This window comes from Fopius arisanus, unplaced genomic scaffold (genome assembly GCF_000806365.1).
Source record: "Fopius arisanus strain USDA-PBARC FA_bdor unplaced genomic scaffold, ASM80636v1 scaffold00003, whole genome shotgun sequence".
Taxonomy (NCBI): Eukaryota; Metazoa; Arthropoda; class Insecta; order Hymenoptera; family Braconidae; genus Fopius; species Fopius arisanus.
The window spans coordinates 1,040,665-1,065,320 of record NW_011887742.1 but is presented as its reverse complement, the minus strand read 5'-3'; the positions used below and the strand labels follow the sequence as shown (position 1 = coordinate 1,065,320).

Sequence of the window (24,656 nt, the reverse complement as noted above, 5' to 3'; positions counted from 1 at the left end):
GTTAATAATATTTTGTAGTTCACCTCGAATTCATTCGCGAGAAAGTGATAGGTAGATAGAGGAAATAGCTTCTAACCCGCATTCTCGCTGCTTCGCAGATCGATTTTATAATAGCGTTTATTCTTCCTCTAGGGCGGAGTTTCGAGTGGTAATGCGAGTATGATTCATTCTGCGGTTTGTTGCCCCGAGGGCAAGTGAAAGATTTATGAACATGAAGCACATAGTCTAAAATCTAGATGAACGCGAGAAATTTCTCCACCAGTAAAGATGAGGAAATTCCATCAGTGAATTGGGAAAAATATCAAGGGTTTCATGAGGCTCGTTGAGAGATTCTCGTTCGAATTGCGAGGAAAACGTACGTTTTATAGAATGGTCGAAGCGATATTGCTCATCGGGTAATTGCAACTCATCCCCAGTACTATTAAATCCCGTAGATCCCGTGGATTTATCGCAAAGCCCGTGGACACCATATGGTCAGAGATAAATTACACATTCTGTTTTTAATCTCCACGATAACATCTCGGTCTGATAATTACCGCCATGTCCTGTTTATTATTGACAATATCCAATATTATTGACAAGATATTCGGCGAATAATTTATAAGGGAGTGACATTTGTTTTTTTTTGTAGTAAAAAGCTCAGGATGAAGTACACTTAGAATTATTTCACTAGCAGAACTGTCAGGGCTCCTTTCACAACGGATTTTACACGTTTTATCATACAAAAGTTAGTCGCTCTGTATTGTACGTGTAGCTCATTCCCTTCGCCGAGAAGAAACAGTGAAAAGTATTCTTGTATAACGTAAATCCCCAGATCCTTGTTATACGCGACTTAGAGCTTTTTATTTTCAGCGGAACGTGTACTCGCGTTCTTCTTCGCTTCTTTATTATCCCCTTCAGAAAACTTCACGGAGAGATTCTCGTCAAACTTGTGTTTTCTCTCTAGAGTTAGTGAATCGTAAATCATACCGTTGATTGTTCCAGAATATTTTGTTCATTGTGAAGAATTATATAAATTAAATAAAATAATGCAGTGAGAAAAAAAATTTTCATTTGCCCTTTGTGTATTTTCTCATCATTAAATCTGTACTGTACAAAGACTTCCAAATTTTTAGAAACAAAACCCACGACTATATAATAACTACCAATTAACATTCAACTGTTCTCCCTCAAAATTGTGTCATTAAAAAAAAAATATATCTTTATAATCCCCTGGAAGTTTTTATTTCGTGAAAAAATTTTTTGAATATTTTCCAGAGATTTTTCTGAAATTCAGAAAAATTATTTCAAATGCAAAAATTCTTGATAATTATTGACGATTATTATTTATAATTATTGTTGATTGTAGGATTTTTCCGTGAATCGTATTCGATGGTCTAATCTCTCGTAATCAGGCGGATCTCGAAAATTCTGGGTATGGAGATAATCAGAGCGGTCAAACTCATGAGCAAATGATGAATAGGAGCGGACCGAGCCAAATTTTTTTTTTTTAAGGGTTGAGGGATGATAAAGGAGACAAGTGTACGCGCCAATTGGCAGGCGATTGTGTCAGCGCGCGCAAGTTTCTCCAACTGATACCAAAAAGCTAGCATCCAATGTTCAGTGTACGTCGCGACGCCGTTCGCACTGCGACGCCGACTCCATAAATTTCAAGATGCTGCCATCATTCAGCGAGTGACTCAAACAATTAACATTAATCCGTCATTTAAATAATCCAGCCCCTGAGAATTTCCAGTGCAGTTTCCATTACCTTCCATGAATTTTTCGAGGATGTAGATAAGGACGGGGATAACGAAGGTGCAGAGAAGATCTTGTGAGTAGACAATTGCTCTGATAATTATTCCTCAAAGTTTACTCTTAATTATCCAAGAATTTTGTTGTCATGAAAAATCAGTGAACTCATTGACTTATCTGAAGGGACAGGATTTTGACTAATGGAGGAAGAAATAACTAATTACTTTGATTAGACATTCAGTAATTTAGTGATTAACTGAATTTTTTATTTGAATAAAAACATTATTTCGTAGTACGTACTGATATTTTTTTATTTGACCCTCTAGATTTTTCGAGTCCATCACCTATTCTCTCCTTTCCTCCGTTTTCTCTTCATTTTAAGCTTTCTTTATTTTTAATGGATTCACACCGCTGAAAAGAGTGAAGTCGATCCCATTGACGAGCATTACTACAGAATCTCTTCCATTGAGTGAATTTGTACAGTCAAGAGGGAGTCCTTAATTAAAGACTGAAAATTGATTGCAGTCTATTTCGAGAAGAAATGATTCGATCGGAGTTTATTCTTCAATTATTCGCAAGCCCGTCTATTTGTGATTCAATACTTCAATGAACAGACGAACTAATTTCGGTAATTATTCCCATGTGCAATATTTGGGGGGCCTTGGGGCCAGTTCTCCACAGAATTTATGAACACGTTGGATAAACAAAAAATGGGTGGAGGAAACTCTGCTGGTGAGATCAAAAGTGATTACCACCTTGTCGAAGACAAGTTTACTCAAGCACTCCTCTTTACTCACCAGTTGGTGTGCGTGCTCTTAATAACGGGGGGAGGGAAGTCACAAATTCAAGGCATAAATACACTATTTACCCGGCGACTTCCGCATGTTCTCCATTCCATCCGGATGATCAACACGGGGGGAATAATATTTGCAATACAGCGAGATGAAAATTCTGGAATTCTTTCTCATCCTTTTTTGAAATTCCACATCCTGAAATTAATCAGAGGGTAAATGGAGAAACGGTGAATGTGAAAATGGAAATTATTGAAAAGAAATCGATGGAGATCGCTTGTATTATAGATGCTCGGGTTAAAAAAAAATTGTAATCGCAATATTTTTTCCAAATTTTAAAAAAATTTCGGGAAGACTTCTCAGAGATTTTTTTTATGAAATAAAAAAATCGGAAAACAAAACAATTTTTTTTTTCAGATAGGTTTTGGTAAATTTTTCCAAAATTCGAATAGGAAATTTTTTTTATGATTTACATGGCGTACTTTTGAGAATATTGAAAAATCAAAGAAGTAAAAAAACAACAGTATAATTTAAAAAAAATTTCCGAAATAAATGTTGAAAATTTTTTTAAGGCATTTCCCAAAAATAAAATTGTTTTGTTTCCCTATTTTTTTTTTGTTTCAAAAGGATAATTTTCTGAAAAGATTTCCAGAGGTTTTTGAAAATTTTGAAAATATATTCAAGAAATTTTTTGAAAACATGGAAAAAATATTCGGATAAAAATTTTTTTTAACCAGGAGCCTTTTACAGTTCACAAACATTCCGGGATATTTCAGATGATGAGCCTTATTGAAATAAAGTCAATGAAACCGATATCTTCCGCTACCCGCTCTCACCACAGGAAATAACACATATGCCTCGAATTTTATTTCGGAGTAATCGATAAGGCTTCAATAATTTCTCATCGTCTGATTGCAAATGGTCTCGACATTTATCGGCTTAATAATTATGTGGTGGAGGTCGATATTGATGACTCGAGTCGGTGAAATTATTTTCACTTCAAAAAAATCATTGAAATAATGATTAAAAAATTTCACCCTCTGCCCATCTTTCCCCACTGTAAAATCAATTTCAATGTACCAATTACGTTTATTCTCACTGCGACTACGTGCCAATTCTCATTATTACGGTGCTGTTCCACTGGGACGATACGTATATCTACTGAGGGCGGATTGTGCACCGAGACATTGAATCCTGAGAACCCGAAGAATTTCATTTAACCTTCTGCTTCCAAGTTTTTCGCTGAGTGAATAGAAGTTTTTCTCTTTGAAAACCGAGGTTGAGAGGCTCCACCGAGTTTTGATTACAGAAAATTGTTGAATTGCCCGCATTGTGAATCTAATGTTCAACTGAACATATTTCAAATCAGTAATTACCAAATTAACGTAAAAAATCATTATCCGGGTAATCTTTATTCGGATTCACTTGATTTTTCGTTGATTTCAAAAGAATAATTGAAATTTTCAGTGGAACAATTTTTTTTTCATTTTTGGATGACCAACCCACATGAAAAATGATATAATCTAAAAATTATTAACTTCATAAAATTACCTTTCATAAAATTAACTTTCCTAAAAAAAAATAATTAACTTCTGATTAATAGATGTTTTTTTTTTGTTTACTGTATTATTAATTGTGGTTCGTTAGTCAGCTATCGGACCTATAACTTTATCAATTTATTTTCTATCTTTATTCTTGGGAGATCTCGTCGGGAGATTTTTTTTCAGGGGATTTTATCTGCGAGATTATTGCCTGGGAGAATAACTAGTATAATCTATATATAAAACCATGAGCAATATTCCACTTGTTATTCGGTATAGCGCAATGTAATCGACAAGGTGGATGATTGAAAATGTAAGAGGTAACGGGTAAGATTGTTGAAGTAGATTCTCACCAGATTGACAAGACATCGCCGCAACCCCTTGCGAACGCAGAGTGTTTCATCCAACTGTCGGAAGCAAGGACTCCACTCCTTCTCGGAGAGCCCTCCAGCTCTTTTTACCCGGAAAAACCTGGGAACGAGGCACATCGAAAACCCCAGAGAGTGCAATTCTATCATGGATAACAAGACAGTGTAACTGCGGTAGCCGACAGCTGGATAGACACGTGGATTATTACAGGATTCATATATCAATGCGCTATAATTTCACCGACATTTTCTCCCTCATCAATAATTTATACTCCCGGGGCGAGCCGTCATTTGCTAGTCAATTTACTTCTCATTATTGAGGGACAATCAATTACCATTTTAAAAAATCCTAATGCCTAATAATTCCTAAAGATAGCCATTGAGATAGATAATAATTGGGAATTTATAAAAAAATTGTAATCGGATTGAAAAATCAAAAAAGTAAGAAACTATCAGTATAATGAAAAAAAAATCATTATATTCGCAAAAATTTCTAGAAAATTATCAAAAAAATTTGCCTATTCAAATTTTTGAAAAATTTTTCAAAACATTTCCCACAAATACAATTGTTTTATTTCCCACTTTTTTTTGTTTAAAAAAAAAATTTCTGAAAAGTTTTCCAGAAATTTTTGAAAGATTCGGAAAAAATATTTCGATTACAATTTTTTTTACCCGGGTATCGGAATGAGTGGAAATGTCACATGATGAGAATAAATATAAAGCATAATAAGATCTATAATATTTAAAAAAATGGAAATTGTTGTCTGCGTGTGGGAGTTGTAAAATAGAGGAATTAAGGATAGATATCACATTGAATTTTTCTCATGTTTAATTCATGTTCTGAATAATTCACGACTCCTACATGTCATTCGCTATCACAGACACAAGCGAATCCACTCGCATAAATTCACCTGCTTGTGGAGTTACCAGAGATACGAGTTATCCCAATTTTCCATATTTACTCGTGTGCTCTGTTGTAATTAGACCCACGTGGGGAACAATGAATCTCCAGACGGAAGAATATCCTCACTCGTTCATCACGTTGAATTTATTCAAAGTGTTAATTATAGACTGTAATTTGGGTAATGAAGATGTCTATTAACATTTCATGCCCTCAATTATCGCGCGAGTGCACGTGTTCTGTAATTCAACACCGGCATTATCATTGCGGTTATTACTCGTGCACTTGGATTTTATTGGACAGCATTTCTGTACATCGTAATTTTTTAGGTGAATTTTTATTAAAATTATTTGTCTGAGTGCAGATTTTCAAATGAATGCACACGATGAGGTGCTCCTGGTGGCAGAGTATTTTCTTCAAGTGCTTCCCGGAGACTAGTTCAATTACAACTTGAAATATGAAAAGTTTTTCCTCCTCAATTGAAAGAAATAATGTTTCTCCAACTTTGCCATCCGGAGCATATCAGGTAAAACATTAATTTCCACTCTGTTTATGAAAAACTTATCGTTTTTTTTTGTGAACTCATGCGCTGGGAAAAGCTCGTTTAGTTTATGAGTGGAAGTGCAGCCTGGGGGCTCATATTTGCAGTGAAATTTATAATCTAAATGCTCAGAAACATATTTCGAGTATCTACCAGATATTTTTACCCATCGCGATTGGTCTGTGCGATTTGAGTTTCGCAGAATCTAGACGTAAAAATTTTCAAGGGTTAAGGACGACCCGGGGTAATTATAATTCCTGATAATTGAGCGATTGGCGTTTTTGTCGGTGTACGTAAAAAATTTTTCCGTGAAAACGGACGGAATAAATTCTATCAATTTCGTTGATAAATTAGATCAATACATCGTTAATGATATTATCAATGGACGCGCATCGATAATGCAATTACGTTTCTAGGGGATCGGGATGGGATATTGTGGATAGAATCATTATAGTTTACAGCCACCGAGTATAAACGGGGGACATAACGGGATGGGGTCGTGGCACTCATTGTTCAAAGACAATTCAGCCCTCATTACCTCGGTGATTAAAGCGCTCCATTGGTATGGAATCCACTGGGGTGACAAAAGGGTTCAGGAGGTCAGGGCAACCTGTACATGAGAACCCGGTGATTACCTTCACCTGAGGGTTATGATGATTTCTGAAATTCAGAAATACTCGACGAAAATTAATCCTCATGCTGCTCTCAAACTGCGCAAAAAATAAAAAAAAAAACAATTTGTTGAAAATAAAAAAAATGATAATTTTGAAATATTCCAAAAATTTTCTTTTCCTTCCAGAAAATTGTAAAAAAAAATTGTTCAACAAAAAAAAGACCGAAAATTTGACGAAAAATGATCGAAAAAAATTCGCAAAATTGTTTTTATGAGATAAAAATAATTTTTCTGAAAGTTTTTCCATTTTTACAAAAATCTTTCAAATTAATTTTCCCGTACAAATTTTTTATCACTCGAGTCGTTTTGTTCGTTAAGCTTTTTGTCGATGCAGCTGATGTTAAAACTCCCGGGGCAAAATGGGCTCCTCCTTTTGAAATCAAAGTAGGACGGAGGAATGGTCCTCCGCTTTTTTCACTATCCTCCGAGCTCAGGGAATCGATATCCCATTGTTTTATGTCGCGAGAGTGGAGCACTCTTCTCATTCCGATTCAATAATCCCGGATTTTATTTATTTACATTGGAGATTCTCGTTTTATATTTGCTGATGTCTGCGTTGTTGCAAAAAAATTGAAATTTTCGTGGAGTTTGCACAGTGAAAATGTCCAAGCCATGCACTCGGATGACAAAGCAGTTATTTTGTTGTATATTTGTTTATATAAAAAACCAGAATTCGTGAAAAAAAATCTACTGAGTAGGAGTGCAATTTTTCCATATTTATATAAATTTCAGAGGAATACGAATGCAATGGTACGTTTTGGAGGATAAAATAGAGTACAATAAATATATAAAGATGAGAATCGATACAGATCTATAAAATTTACAATAAAAATTTCATTGAATTAAAAAAAAAATATCTGCAGGTCTTATAGCTGTTGCGGGGGAGTGAACGTTGCCTGAAGAGAATGAGTACTTTATTCCTGTTGGTGTTGAACCTTTTTGCTGCTGGAGTCAGTCTAGTTGATGGAAAGCTGTACGTGAACATCAGCGGGGATATCACCCTGGGAGGGTTGTTTCCTGTTCACAGGAAGGGAAGTGGTGGCCAGAGGTGCGGAAAAATTCAGGTGAGGGTGTAATTTAAATTCAAGGAATTATTAAATTGGATTTGGAGAGAGCAAGAGCTGGAGTGGTCTCGAGTGCCACTTGGAGGAAACACTGAAATCTGGCCCGAGTCCAGCGAAATATCTGCAGAGAACTCGATCGATTTTTTCCTCCGTACGCATCATTCAACCCTTTATTCTATCTTAAAACTCGTGTACCTTTGGTTACAGTGGGAGGATGGCATCCAGCCCCTCGAGGCGATGCTCTACACGGTGCAACAGATAAATCAGGATCCCAAACTTCTGCCGGGGATCAAACTCGGAGCACTCGCCTTCGACTCTTGTGATAATGCTAATTACGCACTCGAGCAGGCACTCAATTTTGTCAAGGGTGAGCAGTGACTCATCGATTTTTTAATTTTATCAATCCATAAATTCCCAGGCAAAAAAAATTTTAATTGGAATATTTTTTCCAAATTTTCAAAACATTTCTGGATAATTTTTCAAAACCTGTCCCAAAAATAAAATTGTTTTGTTATCCGATTTTTGTTGTTTTTTTTTTTGAAAATTTTTTACCCAGGTTATTTCTCGAATAATTAAATTCGAGTGCTAAATATTTAATTGGATGAATTTGTTCAATTATTTTTTTGTATATTAAGTTTAAAAAAATATCTTAAAACTTCTCAAGTCTCAAAAACTCAACACTATAGAATGAAATTATTTATTTTTCTGTTTCGACATTAAGATTGTCTTTATGATTTTTTGCAACATATTTATTAAAAACTAAAAATCACGATAATCTCTTAATCGAACAATCCATAGGTTTCATAGCTCACGTGAATGAATTCCACGAGCAGGAATTTCAGTGCTCAGACGGAAGTATCCCAAGATTTCGGGGCGGTGGTTTTGACAAAGTCGTTGCAGTACTTGCAGCACAGTCTAGTTCCATAACACTGCAGGTGAGTGCATCACAAACAACGAAAAACCGATAAAATATTCGAGGGTTGATGGATCAAAAGCCACACACCCGCGAGCCTTCAATTATCCCACCCCCATTCCCTCCACCCCGTGGTACAAATAATCCTGTCAAAGGGCTGTACATTTACCCACCCCCAAACACTCTCCCATTTTCTAACACATTTGCCCAGTTTTCCGGACTAATTTAATTAGCAATTAGCCTCGGCAACGACTCGGTAGATTCTTATGAGGTAATCCATTGGGTAAATTCAATCGACAGGGTCTCATGGGGAAAAAGTTCTCCAACAGAACAAAACATTCTCGAAACTCAATAACACACGTATACTGACCCGAGAAGCTTTCAGGCGGACATTCAATTTGTCGGAGCAGATTTAAAAAAAAAACCTCGCCCTGATAAGTAAATGTGATTTACGGTAAAGTGAGTTTAGAACGGCGAGGAATTCACGACCGTTTCATATCCCCTATTTTTGTTGATAATTAACTGTAACTGAACACGAAGAGAAATAATTTCTTGATTCTGTGAAAAAATCCTTGAAAGCAAGAGAAGAGTCTTTGGAATTTTCTGTTCGTGGAGTAGAAATTTATTTGTTGTTATTTCTTTTATTTTTCAATATTATAATTGTTGAGTTAGATTGTTCAGACTGGAAGAGGCCCAAAATTTGAATATAATTGAAGAAAATGGGATTTTTTATGAATGACAGGTTGCGGCGATGCTACGTTTATTCACGGTGCCTCAAATATCCTACATGGCGACAAGCCCTTCACTGAGCAACAAAGAGCGATATCCCCATTTCTACAGGACTGTACCAAGTGACGTAAATCAGGCCCACGCCATGTTAGCAATATTGAAGTGAGTTTTTAAACTCCCCCGCTTCAACTTTATTCAAATAATCAAATTAGCTCACAAATTGATAAAATCAGTTAAATTTAACTCGGCATTTTCCTCAATTTACCTCAATCACCTCGAGAACTATTTATTATATTCATAAAAAAAAACTCGAAGGGCAGAGAATTTTTCCAGTGAATATAATTTTCAATGAATATCTTATGATATTTCAACCTGAAAAAAAATATTCAGTTTATCTCAGTTTGTGATTTTAGTGTTGAATTGAGTAATTACGATTGGATGGTTAATTTTTCTAGGAGATTCGAGTGGACTTATGTGTCAGCGATTTATTCAGACACGGAATACGGAAATCATGGGTATGAAACACTTGTCTCGCTGGCGAACAATTATTCCATCTGCTTCAGTGCACCTCAGAAAATAGACAAGGAGCGCTTTACCGATGAGGACTACAAGAACGTCATTCGGACAATCGCGAATACGACTGAAGTTCGAGGTTTTCAATCGATTTCAAGTTATTCCATACCCCTTTGTCCTGTAAACCCTATGTCCTCGTGGCAGGGAGCCTTTGTTCGGCCCTGACACCCAAAGTTTTGGCAGAGTTGCGAACTGCCGATGGGGAAGGCTGGAATATTCATTTAGCATGAATTTGTCAGTGAGAGAATGATCCCGGACTTTGGATAAACGATTTGTAGTGGTAGTGATAGTTGTTTCACCAGGGATTATAATTTTATAATTCTGAACTGAATTCAATCAATCCAGCGGGAGAATTTAATTTTTCAATTAGTTTGCCATCAGTTGTTTCAATTATTTAATTGGATAATTAAATTTTATCGAGCAGTCGTGGTGATCTTCTCGGAGAGGAGCACGACTTTACGAGTGCTGGAGGCAGCACGAACCCTGGGATTTGAAACGAAATTCGTTTGGATCGGCAGTGATGCGTGGTCCAATACCAATCACCGTGAATTCATCAACACCTTCAATCAGAACAAGGGTGAGGAGAAGGTGCTCGAGGGTGCTCTTGCTGTTCAGCCCTTGTCGAGGCATCTCGCTGGATTCGATGACTACTTCAAGAGCCTTCGTCCCGATCACCAAGCAATTAATCCTTGGTTCGGGGAATTCTGGGAGGACTATCACAGGTGCAATCAATCAGTCAATGTGAGTGCTAAATGAAAAATTGTCATTACAATTTCTGAGACTGTGGAATAAAGTGGCAATTGTCAACGGCAGGATACGTCATGCAGCGAAAGTGGCTACAAGCAGCAGAAGTTCCTCCACTTTGTACGCGATGCTGTTTATGCTATAGCGCATGCACTCCACGATATGCAGGTGAATGTGTGCGGTAAAAATCATGTGGGTATGTGCGACAAGATGAGGCACATTGATGGTGACACTCTTTCGCTGTACTTGAATGCGGTTACGTTTAAAGGTGAGAGTGCTCTGCGCAGATTCACTATTATTTCTCATTAAATCAGTAAATTTTTATCTTCTCAGTTCAATTACTCACTGTCACTTGCTCGATAATCAGTAGAAAATAATTGCAGAAAATCTGTGAATTTAATTCCGCACCGCAAAAATATTCCTGAAAATATTTATCGATTGTGTTTTTCAATCAGATGAGGCGGGGAGTCCATTCAGATTCGTTAACAACGTCGACGGACCCTTGAGGTACTCTATCCTGAATTTTCAGAGGCACCACGATGGAACGTACCACTGGCACGTTGTCGGCAATTATACACGTGAGTGAGAGAATTGCAATTTATTGCAATAAACAGCATGGGGAGGGTATGAGAATCGGACGATTGTTGGGGTCATTAATATGATGAGGGAACATCTGGGGAATGAAGACGACAGAGTGGAAAGCACAGGAATAAGTAATTACAAAGACAAACGATTGAAGGTGCGGAGAAAATTGAATGCTCGAACTATCAATATACCAGAATCCATACGGAAACATTTTGGGCGAGCATCTCTAATCGATTTTCCCTCGGCATTTCTCCTCATGAATTTTAATTAAACATCAGAGCTTTTCATGAACTCAATCTCTCCATCAGCTGACGTTTTATAATGACTTTGTAATTAAATTTTCTGGACGACTAAAATGAATTTTTGATTGGCAACGAACATTAGGTTTTATTTTCAGAAAATAAAATTAATAAGCTATCGATTATCTTGAGTGAGACATCAGTATGGACTTATGTAATTATGAAAATTTGGGCCCAGGAGGTGATAATGGAGAGCCGATTCTGTACATAAACTCAACCCTGATGAAATACAGAAGTCAGGGTGAGTTGGGCCGGAAGTTCTTTCCGAACTCGACGTGTTCGGAGACCTGTCTTCCACATCAAGTGAAAGTCCGGGAAAAGGTGGACCCGTGCTGTTGGAGATGCAGAAACTGTGGTCTGTATCAGTGGAAAGTGGATGATCACAGATGTGAGGACTGCGAATGGGGAACTAGACCAAGTGGTGGTGGAAAATTTTGCGCACCCATCGACGAGGACTTCATCGATTACTCGAGTCCGTGGGCGGTCGGAACCATGGCAGTAGCCAGCTGTGGTAACCAGAAAAGCCATTTCCCCGTGCATAAAGTGCCTAGAGTTTGACATCATGAAAGTTTTACCCCTTGCTATAAAACCTTCATTGATATCGAACGTAAAAACGTCGTGGCAATTGTAAAAATATCCCTTCAGGCATGTCATCCTTCCCTCCTTTCATTCTCAAATGTTTTTCTGTACATTCACCGTTGAATTGATAACTTCTTGTTTCCCGGACTCTTGCTCCAACTATTTCATCCCTCTCCCCAGTAATTAACAATTGCAGAAATTGAAGATTTAAGTCAGTTCGAATTGTTTTTGATTGAAATCACAGCAGGCGCTCCGATACTTATAATTAATAGCTACCACGGGGCAATTAATATCCTGGATTCCAGCAAGAAATAATTAATCGTCAATTATTTTCTTAAATTACCTTAGAGAACAGTTTAAATTATTTAATCGTAATTGTAGAACTTTCGAATGAGTCGGTCCATTGATTTGTACAATTAAAAATTGAAAAAATGATAATAGATTCAATGAAAACATTAAAACCCCTGGCATTATTTTTTTATGCCATCCACGTAAAACGACGAATCCATTCGTGTTTCCAGGAATTTTATTAACGATATTCGTCCTATCGGTGTTCTGGATCTACAGTGATACACCAGTGATAAAGGCGTCAGGTCGTGAATTATCGTCCCTCTTGCTGCTGGGGACTTTGGTGTCCTTCCTCATGACATTCGCGATGGTCGCTGAACCGACTACAGAAACCTGTGCAATCACTCGATTCGGTATTGGCCTGTGCTATACCCTCTGCTACGCAGCCCTGGTAACCAAGACCAACAGGATCCACAGGATCTTCAACAAAAAATGCCAGAGCCCCCACAAGCCCAGGTACACCAGCCCCAAGTCCCAGCTCTGCATCACTGGAATTTTAACTCTCGTTGAGGTGATTATAAATGGAATTTGGCTGCTACAAGTTCCACCAGGTATTGCACATTCATATCCCACGAGGGACTCAAGGCTGAGGATCTGCAAGGGACTGGACGATAGATCTTACATGGTGGGATTGATTTACCCATTCATGTTAATCGGTGAGAATATTTTGATGGAACAAAAAATATTTTCAAATTGAAGTGAATAATTTCAACATTTATTCATTCATGAGAACGAAAAAATACTGTAAAGCAGAGCTCAAATAAAAATGTGTAACGTGAATAAATTTTTGTCGCAGTGGCCTGCACGATATACGCTATTAAAACTCGAAAATGTCCCGAGGGATTCAACGAGACGCGCCACATAGCATTCACCAATTACACAACGATGGTCCTCTGGTTGGCATTTGTACCGCTGTACCTCGCCTCGACGAATAATTCAATTCGAGTCGTTACACTGGCCCTGTCCCTTTCACTGAGTGGTCTGGTACAACTTGGATGCTCATTCTTCCCAAAAGTTTACATTGTCCTGATGAAACCGGAGAAAAATACCAAGGAACTCGTTATGGCCCAGCACAGGAGCTCATCATACCTGGCGACTCCATCAGCAACACCCATCGTCGTACTCAATGGTAATCCCTTCTTGTTTCCCACATCACCGAGAAGGGCGTAAAAGTTCGTACTATTTCAATCATATCTCCTTTTTGCCACGACGCTAAAGTAATGACCATTGATTCTTTATTTAATAACAATATTAATATAATAATCGTCCAATCGGAACCCAAACTTCAATCACCTCCTCGGAGAAAAAATTGTTTCCTATTTTCTCCAGGTCATGCTATACAATCCAGCATGAGAGAGAGTCAGTCATCCCTGCGGTCCTCTAGAGTCAGCAGCAATGCTTCAAATTTCTGTAAATATCGAACTGAACGTTAAAAAAATTCCCGATATCAATAAATAACTGAAGAATTATTTGTTTTAGATAATTTGAAACCTCTGATAATCGACTCAGATACTGGGTCAATCGAAGGAACAACAGAGAACGCAAGTGACTCCGAGATAATATCGTCCTAAAAGCATCTAAAATTAGCCTAAATTCCGATTACTGCACTGTCAAAAAAAAAAATTCCTAATGGAGTTTTCGACAATGACTGTCTTCCTGCGATTAATTGATCGATAAAATAAAGTTGACCCATTCTACAGAACTAGATTGAACGGATTAAAAGCCTTCAGGACCAAAACTGATCTGTTGAATTGAAACAAACTGGAAAACATATCGTTAAATTAAGAGAAATTATGAATATTAACGACGTAGATGTTAAGAGAATAATTGTTCAAAAGCATATCGCGTACATTGACCTAGTTGTAATAACAATTCACAATTCAATATTTCACAATGATTAAGCGGGCTGTGTAATTAATTACAAATGCGGGTATTATAATAGAATATATGGAGACAAACGCTTGGCATTTTTCTTCAATTCAATCCTAGAAGTGTGGAATAATTATTGTTCACTGGGGACTTCGTTCGTGTAGATGTCATTATTAAACAATTGGAAGCTTAAGTGGAATATTAATGAGCGGCGAGGGGAGAGGAATTTTATATTCAACAAGTATACGACATATCTTAGTTGTTCTGTTCTCATGTGCCTGATTGTTATATTTCTTTTATTTTAACGGAATTGTATATATTTGTACATATATGTGGAGGAAATAAACTATAACAGCATCAAAATGAGTTCAGCAATACAATAATACGTATTATATTAATATTTTTAAAGAATTTAATTGCCAGAAAAAATATTTCATCCTTCAAAAATCTTTATTACCAAATATATACAAAAAATTCCAATATTATCATCTCAACAAATCACAAGTACAATATTCAATAACTCTATGAAGAATTTCATGTTAAAATGATCTATTCAATTCACACGACGTTTAAATCCGAATTACATTTGAAAATAAGTGCCACAGCGAATTTTCCTGGTTTTAATAACGCTTGACATCAGAAGGCACTTAATGACAAGGAATAAAAATAGATTGAAAACTATAAACTTAACTACTGGAACATGAACTCACTGTACAACAACTTATCGAGATAAATATTAATGTGATGGTGAGTGGTATAATATTTCCATAATGAAATAACTCTTATAATTAACGGACGATGATCTATACAAGCTCTGGAAACGATCGATCACATCAATAATAATAAAATTACTCAATACTAAAAATGGAATATTCCATTATTTAAAAAATGACAGAAGAATATTCTATTTTATAAATTGATTTTCCTTTGGATGAACAACTGCTCATGGAATGCTTACTGATATTAATTATTCTAATTAAAAATAGCTTATCAATAAAATTTCAATGCTCACTGGCAATCGATGCAGGACGGATGAAATCATTACCTCGTGGTCGAATGATTTTCAATCGTCGGAAAGGCCGCGTTAATTAATTTCCGCACAACTACACCTTTCATTCCAATTTCCACTCGATAATCCATTTATTCTCGGTATGAATATGAAATTAACAATGCATATCGCACGCACACGATGAGCATGCTTTTATTACCCGGACGATTTAATTACTATTCACAGTAATTAACAATAGTCAGTATGAATTGTTTTTGATTGAAATCACAGCAGACACTACTGCTGCGATACTTATAATTAATAGCTGCCATGGGGCAATTAATATCCTGGATTCTGGAAGACGGAAGACCCATCGGGTAATACTTAAGTAACTGTGCAATTAATCTTGGATTATTTTCCTCGATTGCTTTAAAGTACATATTAAATTATTCAATACTAATTGTAGAATAGTTACAGTAATTAGTCGGTCAGTTTCACCACGAAAACGGAGTAATTAGTCATTTTCTAAGTGCACGGAGAATTTCTTGAGCAATTTCTTTGTACATTTGTTTTTTTTTTCATTCGGTTCTTCAATTTTTATTGAGCAAATTCTGCAATCTCAAAAGTGATATTCCAAGATTTTTTATTATTCAGTTTTGAAATTGTGAAGTTCTGATTGGATTGGATTTGTTTAAAAAATTCATATAGTTATTCAATAATTTTTTTCGAGTTGAGCTGAAATTTGAGTTACTCCCGACTTCGTCTTCATGTCACTCAATTTTTTTTTTATTTGCGGGAATGATTTGAGTTTTCTTACCGGGTTTTCATGCGAAACGTAACCGACCTATGCAAAGCCTGCATTTATTGCACTGCGTTTGCACTCAAGGCCTTTCATGGACGGAATGGCTGATAAGGATTTCGTTACACTTAAGAACTAAAAGTTGGCTCTGGAAATTCAGAGCTCATTAGCAAGTGCTGGGTAAACTAAGTCGATAAGGGTGGAGTTATGTTAAACCATTCGAGATAAAATTAGCTTTCGCTGAATTTACAGAGTAATTAATAGATAGTTTATAGAGTTGAGGGATAAACGATTGATTGGATTTAATATGAATTAAGTCGCACAGCCGCACGGTTCACGATTGCAGCGAACACACATCCTATCGTTAATGAGACAGAGAAAAAAAAATATCTTCCTCTTAGAAAAATATTTCCTGCATCAAGAAACTCTTTTTCAATACACAATTTTTCATCTAATTCACTCAACTTTATCTCTCTGCGAAAAGTGAATATCAATTAATTATAAATTAAATAGTTTTCTTAAAAATTCGTATTCTCACGACGATTAAAAAGTCCTCCCATAAAAATTCATTTTCATTTGCAAAGTGTCAAAAATTGGTTGAAAAGTCAACGGATAAAATTTGAAAATGTGAAAATTCAAAAATGGCATACAAATCGGCCAAAAATTTTGTCAAAGACAATTTTCGAAAATTCGATACCTGGTGAATATCGTCAATGACGAAAATGTCATTTCAGTTGATGGATTATAATTAAAAAGAGCTTTCCTTCTTCGATTTAGCGGTTGCAGTCTCAGGACTGGGGGTCATCGCAGGATTGTCATAAGCATAATCCAGAGTAGTGTCTTCACTGGGATGCCTTCTAGACAAGGGTGTGCTGGTGGTGTTGGGAGTACTAGAAGTACTCACATTAGTCCCATGACCCTGACTAGCAGCGGCCACAGATCGGCTGATAGTCGGCATTGTAAGTTTCAAACCGTTCTGGTGCTTCGGAGGCCCAGCCTCGACGTCGTCTCGTATTTTATTAATTTTTTTCTGCAAAATTAACAAATTATTCATCTGTCGACAAAAAAAGTTGAGTAAACGTTTCTGAAACCCCCGAGGTCCGGTGTAATTCCTCACCTTCGTCCATCTCGTGCCAAAAAATTTCTTCCACACGCCCCTCAGTCTTTTCCCTTTGAGGATCATCCCCAGGTACAGGCAAAAGACGCCGACAAATGAAATGAGAGAGATAACCAGAGACACGTGAATCAGCGTACTTTGCCCATAATCTGAAATAAATAATCTCATGAACCTCAAGTATTTGCCGAATAAATCTAGTAACGAGCCATCATTCACAAGACATCCCCGAATGATAATAATCTGGCATTTGTTTCATCGACTCAACTCGAGAGAATAAAATTCTCGTAAATTTGGAAAGGACAGTTACGCCCGTCTGGCGCTGAAGTTTAGGTTTTCTTATGGCTATTAACCCAGTAGATGGATACCGTCCAGATCACGTTTATCGACTTTATTACGTTCATCCCCCCAATCCGCCCCCAGGAGGTGGTACTTTTCACCTCACGTTCCTCAGGGTTTAAAAAAATCCCATTTCCCCCGGTGATTGAACGATCCCATGTATACTTAATTTTTTTATTCCTCACGAAGAGCATTAACGATCTTCTCGCCGTTAAACTCTTTTAAAGCGCGGGTAATTATTGCCGCTGTGATAAAACATAAAACGCTAGTCATCGGGGACCCGGCAATTAACGGTGCCAACTGCTATCGCTCCTCCTCAGCTTCTCAGGATACGACATTAATAATATCGCGTGCACTATTATTCCAGCACGCCCTTATAAGACCGAATTGCGTGCTGACCTGAATAGTCAAATACCAGTCGTGCTAACGATTTACGAAATGATAACACCATTTTTCATTATCAATTGTTCCAGGAGAACTTACATTTTTCCCCTTCACTCCTCCTGTGGAGATTTCCTCATAATTACCACCGTTAATTATTTTCAGTTGTGATAAATTGGCGAATGTGTTTTTTTCTTGAAAAAAAAAAAAATTGGCACGATCTGCAATCCCTTGGAATCACGTCCCTAATCGGAATCCCGTTTCTCCGGAGATGACTCACGGAGTCAGTCTCATTAATATTCAAAGTGTGCAACAACTCACCTCTGGAGACGACGTCTCTCCCCAACTCTCCACGAAGGACGTACCTCTGATCGTGGAGGAACTCTGGAATGGATGAAAAAATTAATCAACACTTTCAGGATAATCTTGACGCGTGACAGAACGAAGAACGTTGACGTTTTCAATACATCCGTTATTCTTGGAGGAAAAATTAATAAAATAAAATTAAAGGGGAAAGTTGGGAAGACTTTGAGGGCGGCTGTAATGAGTGAGCGATAACCGTGGCATTTAATGAAGCAAGTTTTGTGGTAGAATCAAACGAGCTTGTGAACGGAATCGAAAGTGCTGGGGATGAGGGGATTAATAGACGCGATAGAACTGTCTGGAGAAATGCTCCAAAAAGTTGGGAGTTGGCGTTTGAAACGCGGGAGCTCGTTAACGCTTTGCGGTGCCAAACTCAATAACTAACGAGAGGTGGTTCCACCACAACCGTCACATTGACGAGTCCTTACAACCTCCTGGTGCCTGAATGTAACCCCTCGAAGAAGTGCAATAAATATCCGGGTAAAAAAAAAATTTTTGCAATTTTTCAAAAATTTTTTGGAAATTTTTTCGGAATTTTTTTTTATGAAACAAAAAAAAATCGAACTAAACAATTTTATTTTTGGGAAAGGTTTTGCATGGACGTCGGTAGCATGCGAGCGTTTGATCATCGTCGGGTTGTCATCAAAGAAACTGACGCCTCGTTGCACCGGAAGTCGCAACTACCGAGTACTTTTAGTACAATTACGCAAGGATCCGGGGAGTGATGACGGTTTTATTGAAGATTTTACTGCAACCTAATGAGAAGCCGACGAAATTTGCAATTATTATAGAACTATTGAAAATATGAAATGTCTCACATTTCTGTAGTGACTGACTTTAGGCGAAAAAATACGCGGAAAAATAAGACTGTATATTGCAATAAAAACAATAATCGAATAAATTCCAGAAAACGTGGTAAAAAGCTAAGACATGCGCGGTTAAACTTCAGTTGTGATGGCAACTACTGGTAAACAGACTATAAATACCCCCCACTCCTGCACAATTTTTTACCGATCACGCGGTGTGCTAATCGCGTAATATCAATGCCCTGGTACCGAGTACTTCAACCGAAAAATCCTCTAAATTTCATTACTCCAATCAACCCGATGTCATGACTTAATTTTCCACTGAAAATCAAACGAATTCGATTACTCAATTTCAATTTTCCATTTTCTTCTCAATTTTTTGGAAACTGCAGGAACTTTCCCTTAATGAAAATCGTCATGAAATTGTCTCGATTTCGATAAATTACGTTTCTTTTTTTTTTTTAAACTATTGAAAATAAGAATAGAAGACCGTGAGGTGAAAAGCGACTCACCTGAGGTACTCTAACTTGACTTTGCACCTGACCATTCGTCTTCCCCTCCCCTGACCATCGAGAATGAGTCATCGACTTTCCCCTCTGCCCCGACAACGCTTCCCGGTCGATCCATTCAACATTCGATTAAAAAAGAGAAAATTTTCGGGGGCGAGGAGGGGGAGGGGGTCAGGTAGATCCCCTGCATTGAGGTGAGAAAACTCGAATTTTTTCTCATAACAATAAAATACGTAAAAAATCCTGAGCTATTGAATTCAGCTGTGGATTTTTTACAGCTGCTCAATTCGGCTTCAGCTATGTCTAGGGTATTTATCTTTGAAGTGAAATAGAATTGTTTTGGACTGTCAAAACATTATTTCCTCATCGAGGAATTTTGCACAAGTGTGACTCACCTCCTCGGCATGTGGATCATGCATATTGCATGGATACCATCAACCTGCCAAAGGTCTTGGAGGGAGAAATCGATTCCCCTATCGCGACTCACAGTTTCCCCTAGTGTTTGCTATTTCCTTCATTTCCAGTTTACTCTATTTTTCTTCGATTCAAGTAAATGTTGAGAATCGTGACCGATGCAATAGGTTTTCGCAAAAAATTTTTTTTGATGCGAATTGAGTATCGATCAATTTATTCGGTATTTACTACAGCCGCAAGATCTAGTCATTCATTATTTCTGATGGAGGATCGATTTCCTGGAAGTCGAGAATTGCATAATATTTTATGAATGAAGTGATGGCCGTGAGTTCTGTCGCATTATTAGTCATTCGATATGAAGTGGAGATGAATGTACTGATTGCAGTATTAGTTGGTCAGTTGCTCAGGAGATTTTTTAATCGTTTTTAATCTGGGGGCTAGGTTGTCGTTAATTATTTGGTATTTGTGGAATTATTCAGCTGTGAGGATCAGGTTACCATCGAGAAATAATTATAACCATCAACAATGTCACTTCCATGAGAGACGAGTTCTCAGGCTGTGGTTGATGTTGATTAATGGATAGCATCGAGATACCTGGTATTTTCCATGGTGATTCAACTTGGATTCAAACCGCAGCTAGACGATGGAGAGTGTACAGATATCTTTGTGGGCATGAAAATACCGCAGGGATTTACGACGGAGTCCTGTCGCAGATTGGGGGATATGTTGGTGTCAGGGCTCTGTACATCCCACTCGTTTTTCATGGGTGAAGAGTGGGTGGAGCTGATGACGGGGTGGAAAATTGTTAGGGTACCGCACAACGAAATGCCGCAATTAAAGGAGCCCGGGTAAAGAAAAATTGTAATCGCAATATTTTTTCCAAATTTGTCAAAAATTTTGGAAAAACTTTGCAGACATTTTTTTTTATGAAACAAAAAAAAAATTGGATATTTTTGGGAAAGGTTTTGAAAAATTTTTCTAAAATTTGAATAGGAAATTTTTTTTATACTTTAGATGGCGTATTTTGTGAGAATATCGAAAAATTGAAAAAATAAAAAAACAGCAGTATAATTTAAAAAATATATATATTCGCAAAAATTTCTAGAAAATTAAAAAAAGAAATTTCAGAAACAAATTTTTGAAAAAGTTTTCAAAACATTTCCCAAAAATACAATTGTTTTGTTTCCCAATTTTTTTTATTAAAAAAAAAAGAATTTTCTGAAAAGTTTTCCAGAAATTTTTTGAAAATTTGGAAAAAATATTCCGATTACAATATTTTTCTACCCGGGAGCGATCACGAATTATTGAATTTTTAGATAATAATTCAATAATAGTTCCAGCACTAGGTCAGTGCAGTGGAATTATTCTTCAGGGTAAACTGGAGGAATACCACGAGGAGGTACACCATGGAGAGATACACCACGAGGTAACTTCTGATTGATTGTTGTTTTTCTTATTTTTTTTTCTAGAATTAATTATTCCGTACTCACCCTGACAGTCTTTGACGCAGATCTCCTCCTGGTAATTGTGACTGGAGGTGTCGCATGCTGTTGCACACGGACGACACTGAGTGTCATAAGGACTGCAATACTCAGTTGTGCTGCACCTCTTCTGTCCACATTTTGTACCAGCTGGGTCCAGAGTGCCCCCCACCCTCGTGATCAGGAAAACTCCGATGATCCAATTAGTCAACATGTTAATTCCTCGATTTCGCATTAATCACGCATCCTACTCCCAGCAACATCTACCGAGAAATAACTTTAGCTGTAGTCGAAAGGCTCGTTCCTGGGGGGGTCCATACTCTGAGGAAAAATATATCGCCAGAATTATCATCACAAAAATTGTCCTTTTGTTTATTTTTTGGTTTCACTGTTGTTTTTTTTATATTATATCGTGCTACAATTGCATTTTTATTGCGAATAATGCGTTATTTTACACGGATTTCCGAAATTCTCCCGGGTGAATTCTCTCGGCATACCATCAAGGAATTCGTACCCTTTTCACTGTGTTCTCATATTCAATCGCACTCATACCCTTGCGAAACCAAATGGGGCACAACACGCAACACCTGAACCATCAACATCAATTGTGAAATTAACATTTTTATTGGTGACAATTGTTGAATTTTTTTTAGACCGGGGGATAACCACGGGAATTCCAACGTCTTCGGAGAAAGTATCGGAGCATTTATTGTGTAATTAAATCGTACAGTAAAATATGTGTAAAATATCGTAATATTTTTTGCCCGAAATTTAATGAGCTAGAAAAAAGTAAATATTAAATTCAAGTTTTCACTATTTAATTGTATTAATTACTGACGAATAGATGAATAAGATGTCAAGTCACTCGGTGATTCTCTACCCCGGAATACTGAGTATACAAGCCACAATTAATTTCCCACATTGACTGACGTGTAACAATATTTCCTGAATTATGTAAATGAACAGTACAAGGACGAGGAAACGTTACAGAGAGGTGAGTCATCGTGTCAAGATAAAATATAATCACTCGTGTCTTTCACCATTTGGTAAATGTCAATACGTTCATTAATGAAGAAATAACACGTACAAGAAAATCTAGAAATTCTTCCACTCCATAAAAACGACATTCCTCAGGATATATCGGTTTCCCATGTATCGCATTCCCGTCTCAAACAAATCGATTTAGCATTAATAAATATAATTGGTAGATTTTTTTCTTCAGTGGAAAAATTACTCGTTAATGGTTGAATCGTTTCACCTCTCGATTAAAAAAAAAAACGGAGATGATGTCATATTATCTTTGATCAGTTGTCGATGCTTATAATTTATTCAGGCAAATACCATGTATCTGAGGAACTCAAAATATCGATTACATGAGTGAATATTCTCTGGTGAAATAAAATCCTTCCCCCGATAGACGGGCAATGCAAGAATGACGAGAAATCGATGCGGAAACTCGAGATGTCATGGGCTAACCGCGAGAACGGAAGTCCCATTAAATAAATGACTGAAATTATCCGAGAATAATGAGAAAATAACGAAGATGCGGAGTTATTCATATTAGGCTGTGAGAATAAAATTCATAGCCCCTATTTTCGATATCTTTTTCATCCCAGTTGAATTTTTCACCGGCACTCGTTTCGCACACTCGATTTCTTACGTAATTTCACACACGATGGAGTTCCACCATCAGTAACTAGTCGCGGTAACGCGGTTTAATCGTTTTCGTATTTTACGTGGCTTTTTGCGAGGCGATAGCTTTTTTTCCACGTGGAAAATACGAGGGACGAAAGTGCCGAGAGGTCATTCAAATTCAAAGGGTTTCCCGCGGGGTTGAAAAAAACGACTGAATTTACGGAGAAATTACACTAAACTCGATTTAGCAGGGATTAATTGGATTTGAGCGGAAAACTAAAATTGCCGAAGCCTGATAATTGGAGAAGAATTTTTATCTTTCGGAAAAACCTAATTTTGAAAGCAGAAGACATTGAGTTATCGGAAATAACAGAAAAATCTGCGCTATAGGTGGGAAATGGAGCAACAATTGAATTCCGATTGGAATTTCCAATAAGTGATTAGGGAAGTCCACCATCTTGAATGGAGTGTTGGCGGGCCGACTCTCCGGTCGGGTGGGTCGGAATGTCGTCCGACTGGTTCTCCATTGCCTCCATCCGACAAAGACAGACCATTGGATACGGCAAAAGTCATGTTTTGTACCTCGAGTTTTCCGGCACCGGATAAAATCACAATCCACACAATGAGGCGGATGTACACACCAGAGGTTCAGCTAGAGTTTGAATTTGCACGCGAAACAAGAGTCATGCGAATTAAATAGTTTTTTAGAACACTGACTTTTTAACAAAACTGAAAAATACGACTTATCACACTTTGTTATTTTTATGCGACTGATACTATCGGTGGTAGTCGCTTAGTCTTTTCCACATTGGGAAAAAATGCACACAAATTACCATGAAAATGACGCAAAAATTGTGGTATGGAACGTAAAAACGAAAACGTCACGTAAGTTTTTTTTTCATTGCAATTATCGAATTGCACAATGAATGCCCCCTCTTCTTAGTGTAAATGAATTTAAAAAAAAAAGGGATCGAACAATGCGGAATTCCAACACAACCTCGACAGAATTCCGGTCTGTTTTATTTCCTCAAAAAATAAACCGAAAATCGCAAAACATTGATACCCCAACTGCAAAGCAGTCACAACAAAATTCAACACGCGATCGCGGCGTGCTAAGAAAAATAAATTATTTATGCGTTGGATGAAAAAAAATATCAGCCCGTGGAAAAAACGAAATTTAATTGAATCGAGGATTCACAATTGCATTCTTTACGTGACGGTCAGCCTGACATTTAAAAAAACCGTCTCCTTAGGTAATAGAAAACGGAAAAACACTTCTTGTAGCATTGACGCTTCCACCAGATCGCGCAAGCGCACTACGTAACTTTCTAAAATCACGATTGATCCTCGATTTTGAATTGTGGCACTTGGATGCACTTACTGGATTATTTATCCCTCTGGAGAAGATTTTTGGTGCAGAACATATTGTTCTGGTTATTTTTTTTGTTGTTCTTTAGCACCTGGATGTATCGACTTCGTGAGCGTGACTGTCGATCGAAAGGCGTAGGACGGTCGAACCGGTCAGGTCGACTCCCACCTTGGGAAGTCAACCTCCCTCCTCTGCACCTGCGGCCG

General features: G+C 37.3%; 2 protein-coding genes across 5 annotated transcripts; one reads left to right on the top strand and one right to left on the bottom strand.

Annotated features, from left to right (window-relative positions):
• The first annotated feature begins 1,618 nt into the window (after nucleotides 1–1,618).
• LOC105268913 (metabotropic glutamate receptor 3) lies at nucleotides 1,619–16,406 on the top strand. 3 transcript variants are annotated; one of them, XM_011308831.1, is made up of 14 exons: nucleotides 1,619–1,813; nucleotides 7,413–7,613; nucleotides 7,821–7,980; nucleotides 8,412–8,548; nucleotides 9,269–9,417; nucleotides 9,711–9,907; nucleotides 10,253–10,569; nucleotides 10,642–10,840; nucleotides 11,028–11,150; nucleotides 11,635–11,967; nucleotides 12,557–13,039; nucleotides 13,180–13,512; nucleotides 13,713–13,793; nucleotides 13,863–16,406. In XM_011308831.1, the coding sequence occupies exons 2-14, from the start codon at nucleotides 7,455–7,457 to the stop codon at nucleotides 13,952–13,954; spliced, it is 2,763 nt and encodes a 920-aa protein (XP_011307133.1). In that variant the 5' UTR covers nucleotides 1,619–1,813; nucleotides 7,413–7,454; the 3' UTR covers nucleotides 13,955–16,406. The 3 variants fall into 3 exon arrangements, with proteins under 3 accessions (XP_011307133.1, XP_011307150.1, XP_011307142.1); XM_011308840.1 differs by lacking the exon at nucleotides 1,619–1,813 and adding an exon at nucleotides 5,477–5,664; XM_011308848.1 differs by lacking the exon at nucleotides 13,863–16,406 and having other exon boundaries at nucleotides 13,180–13,555; nucleotides 13,713–13,779.
• Nucleotides 15,693–24,656, bottom strand: grnd (grindelwald). Of its 2 annotated transcripts, none has more exons than XM_011308869.1 (5): nucleotides 24,463–24,656; nucleotides 21,456–21,709; nucleotides 18,195–18,257; nucleotides 17,157–17,305; nucleotides 15,693–17,069 (listed from the first exon to the last, which is right to left on the bottom strand). In XM_011308869.1, exons 2-5 carry the CDS (start codon nucleotides 21,679–21,681, stop codon nucleotides 16,788–16,790), a joined length of 720 nt encoding a protein of 239 aa, XP_011307171.1. In that variant the 5' UTR covers nucleotides 21,682–21,709; nucleotides 24,463–24,656; the 3' UTR covers nucleotides 15,693–16,787. The 2 variants fall into 2 exon arrangements, with proteins under 2 accessions (XP_011307171.1, XP_011307162.1); XM_011308860.1 differs by having other exon boundaries at nucleotides 21,456–21,767; nucleotides 24,463–24,653.

Coding starts and splice junctions, on each gene's coding strand:
- LOC105268913 (XM_011308831.1), top strand. CDS start 7,455: ATGAGTACTTTATTCCTGTTGGTGTTGAACCTTTTTGCTGCTGGAGTC. Junction 7,614..7,820: donor AGAGGTGCGGAAAAATTCAG/GTGAGGGTGTAA, acceptor CTTTGGTTACAG/TGGGAGGATGGCATCCAGCC. Junction 10,570..10,641: donor GGTGCAATCAATCAGTCAAT/GTGAGTGCTAAA, acceptor TGTCAACGGCAG/GATACGTCATGCAGCGAAAG.
- grnd (XM_011308869.1), bottom strand. CDS start 21,681: ATGCGAAATCGAGGAATTAACATGTTGACTAATTGGATCATCGGAGTT. Junction 17,306..18,194: donor GAGAGACGTCGTCTCCAGAG/GTGAGTTGTTGC, acceptor TATTTATTTCAG/ATTATGGGCAAAGTACGCTG. Junction 17,070..17,156: donor TTGGCACGAGATGGACGAAG/GTGAGGAATTAC, acceptor TTAATTTTGCAG/AAAAAAATTAATAAAATACG.